Raw genomic sequence first — 3,748 nt, forward strand, 5'->3', positions numbered from 1 at the left:
TACATACAGACCCAAGTCGGCAAAATCATTATCTTCTTGGCGAAGATAAAAACACACCAGAAGAGTTAGATGGCCGAGGAGTACAGTTTACTAACTAAGGCGTATTTTTTGTCTTATTTTGGCCAATTTCTACTATTTTTCCAGTGTAAATGCTAATCAACTAGTTTTATAACGTCAATGTATGCAGGTAGATGGCTTGACTCAATGATCAGTGGATCAAAATTTGAAAAAAAAAACGATCATGGCATCCACTGTCTGTATCACTTTTAGTTTTAGAACTGACTAAGTTAAACAAACACACTTTACAATAAACAGGGTACTTCCAGAGTCTCCCAGATGGCTGATCAGTAAACAACGATTCACGGCCGCCAAGGATGTCCTTAAGAGAGCTGCTCGGATAAACAAGGTTACCATACAAGACCGAGTCTCGGATCTGCTCGCAAAGCCAGCTGAATCCAACGAGAACACAAAGAGTTTCACAATAATTGACCTCGTGCGAACCCCTCGGATGCGCAAAATCGCATTGACGATGTGCTTGGTATGGTAAGAATAATATTCCATATTCTTATTGGCTTTTGTGTCATTTCCTCACTTGCCATTTCATGATTTGTCGCTGTCTTGTATTTACTATCGGCAACTTACGATCAGGATGTGGATGTCTGTAACTATATGTGTGCATGTCTATATGTGCATATGCATGTGTGTGTATGTCTGTATGTACCTGTGCCTGTGCCCGTGACCGTGTGCGTCTGTGTGTGTGTGTAACTGTGTGTGTGTATGTGTGCATGTGTGTCTGTGTCGGTGGGGGTGTAAGTCCGGGGTTCCCAGGAAGCCCCGGGGGAGGGTGTGTGCGTCTGCTTGTGTATGTAAGTGTGTGTGTGTGTGTGTGTGTGTGTGTGTGTGTGTGTGTGTGTGTGTGTGTGTGTGTGTGTGTAGCTAAAGGTCTGTGGTATTCATCAGACTTGAAATGACTGTGCATGATAGAAATTGACCATTTTGCCATGTTCATTCCAAAATCATATAGGATGTTCATAGCAGGAGTCTATTTTGGCCTAATTGTCGGGACGACAGATCTAGCCGGAGATCCGTACGTCAACTTTGCCCTGGGTGCAGCTCTGGAAATCGGGCTGGCTATTCTAGGGTGGGCGGGCATGGAGAGATGGGGCAGGAAACCAGTCATAGCAGGGTCGGCTTTACTTGCAGGGACAGGTTGCCTGGTGACAGCGGCTACAAAGGGTTAACTATCTTTTCATTTACATTGCTTGCCATCTTTCTTTCCATGGCTATTCCTCTATCTGTCTGGCCCTCTTAAGACATGTGAATATTTTACAGTGCTCTTTCATCTGGTGCCCTGGATATATACTTATTATATAAGTTTTTTTTGGCGAGGTAAATCCTACATCATCAAATTGGCGCCATGTACCCTCCTGGAGGTGTACCCTGAGATTTTTTTCTAATTCTGTTACAGAACTACCGACTATTTCCCGTAATTTTGCCTTGGTCGGCAGAGTTGTCATCGGAATTACTTACAACTGTTTTATCGCATACTCACCTGAGGTTTTCCCGACTGTAGTAAGGTAGGTTGCTTGATATGTCCAATATCCCCGCTGTGTGTGTGTCATAAACTTTTCACGTACAGGAAATACTAACACATTATAAGTGGGGAAAGTTATTGGAGCCTTTTTGCAATCTGCACTGAGGGGGTAAGAGTATTTAACGTCTTTTTCGTGACTCTACATTATGATGAAGTGTGCATGTTTAGGAGATTGTTTTTCTAAATTGAGCGGAACATTCGCAATGTAGTTTATGGATTATACGAAACAAGATATAATTGTACAATAAAAAGAAAAATGCTAGAATTCCTAAGTCATGATATATAAGCATTTCATACCTGTGACAAATATAATTTTGAGTGAATTTTACTTATGCAAAGATTTTGTAGATCTGAGCGTCATGTACATAATCAATCAATGAGAACATGTTACATAAGTTTTCTGTTAAATAATAGGACTTTCTCACTTGCAACATGTGGGTAAACCACCGATATAGCTGAAAATAATCATTTCTGTTGCAACAGGAGCATGGGCATGGGTGTGGCCACCGCGTTTTCCCGCATTGGCAGCATATCGGCTCCCTTCGTGACGCTCCTGGGCGATGTCTGGCTGCCCCTCCCCATGGTGACGTTTGGTGTGGCGGCGTGTGCAGGCGGCTTGGCTGTCTTCTTGCTCCCGGAAACACTTGGAGTCCCACTGCCTGAAACTATAGAGGATGTGGAGAATGGGTGTGTTGTGTTTACTTTTGTAAACTTCGTGAAAATATAGAGGTATTGGCTTTGGTCTGTCTGACTGTCCGTCCGTCTGTTTGTGTGCCCTTATTTGGGACGCCTCAGAGGCTAGACTAAAAGTATACGGGAACATGTTCGTTTGAGTGTAAATGTGGCGGTCTTAGGTACTGGTCTGAACTATGAGATTTTTTTACGCTACAATTAAGTGCTTTCTTTGATTATTTGCAATCAATGTTACATTATGTGATTTTCCACAATGCTAATCTATAACATTGTTTTTATAGTGTTAATTTTATGACTTGAAACGTCTTCATGTCAACCTAAGAACTAAATCCAACATTACAGCTTACAGTTTAGGAACCTGATTCACAGTGCCACCATGCAGCGCCCCCACGACCCGGGAATACTGGGTTAAGGGACCAAGGTACAAGGTACAAGGTACAGCTTAGAGTTTTCCCTATCCTACTACATAACGTTTATTATTCCCATTTTGCACTTTTCAATATATTGTGATAAAACCATAAATTGTTTTTCTCTTTTTTGGTCTTTAACAGAAAGCCACAACAAAGCGACAACGACAGCTCTGCGAACTATACAAACCCTCGGACCGAACATGACCCCTTTAAAAACATGAAACATTTATCGTTAGATAACTTCCATCCGTGGCCTCTTTCGGTAAGAATCAATTGAGAGCAATGAGACAAAAGAGTAAACCATCATTTATTTCTGTTACATGGCGCCGATGTTGCAGGTAGCCCTTGTCACTAATGTCATAAATGTTACATTTTCTTCCTAGACCTGTTTATACAAAAAATATTGTTAACTTGACTAAACCATAGATCGTGTTTAGAACGACCGCGTTGATATCGTAACATTTATTTGAGCCATGGTTATCTTGCATCCAATTTTTAAGTTTAAACTGTTGCTTTCCTCTCTTGGCTTGAAGAAAATGTTTGAGATAGAAACCTGTCTTAGCAAGTAGGACGAAGATAAGCGACGAACCAAAGTTTGTTCGTGTAACGTTATAACGTTATGTTTCAATCAATCCAAGCAAGTTCGATGCTTCGTCCTAGAATTTGATGACGGGGCTGTTTAGACATTTATATACTATTAGACTCTTGATCTGATTGTATTCATATCTTCTTAGCCGACGTGGGGACTGGAACTTCAATGTGTTCTTTATGTTGAAATTTAAGAAAAGTGGTGGTTTCGACGTGGGGAAGATTTCTGCCAAATTAACTATTGAATAACCATTGACAATTTTGTGTATTTTCATTTTTCACGTTGTATTGAATGCTAAAATGCTAGATCATTGTAGTTAGTTGAATAGAATTATGTAGGCGTCTCTCTAGATTTTAGATAATTGTGTGTGGATAACATACCTACATGGTATGGATTTGAATTGTTTATTTTTTTTAGAGTGAATAACATGTACGCTTGTCTTTCACAGACTTACAATTAACC

At 40.6% G+C, this 3,748-nt stretch overlaps 1 protein-coding gene across 2 annotated transcripts; it reads left to right on the top strand.

Moving 5' to 3' along the window:
- The first annotated feature begins 298 nt into the window (after positions 1–298).
- LOC118420528 (organic cation transporter protein-like) lies at positions 299–3,373 on the top strand. Of its 2 annotated transcripts, XM_035827373.1 has the most exons (5): positions 299–543; positions 1,025–1,236; positions 1,469–1,577; positions 2,078–2,281; positions 2,839–3,373. In XM_035827373.1, the coding sequence occupies exons 1-5, from the start codon at positions 509–511 to the stop codon at positions 2,972–2,974; spliced, it is 696 nt and encodes a 231-aa protein (XP_035683266.1). In that variant the 5' UTR covers positions 299–508; the 3' UTR covers positions 2,975–3,373. The 2 variants fall into 2 exon arrangements, with proteins under 2 accessions (XP_035683266.1, XP_035683265.1); XM_035827372.1 differs by lacking the exon at positions 299–543 and having other exon boundaries at positions 938–1,236.
- Positions 3,374–3,748: the final 375 nt, after the last annotated feature.

The sequence above is a fragment of the Branchiostoma floridae genome, chromosome 8, assembly GCF_000003815.2.
Source record: "Branchiostoma floridae strain S238N-H82 chromosome 8, Bfl_VNyyK, whole genome shotgun sequence".
Taxonomy (NCBI): domain Eukaryota; kingdom Metazoa; phylum Chordata; class Leptocardii; order Amphioxiformes; family Branchiostomatidae; genus Branchiostoma; species Branchiostoma floridae.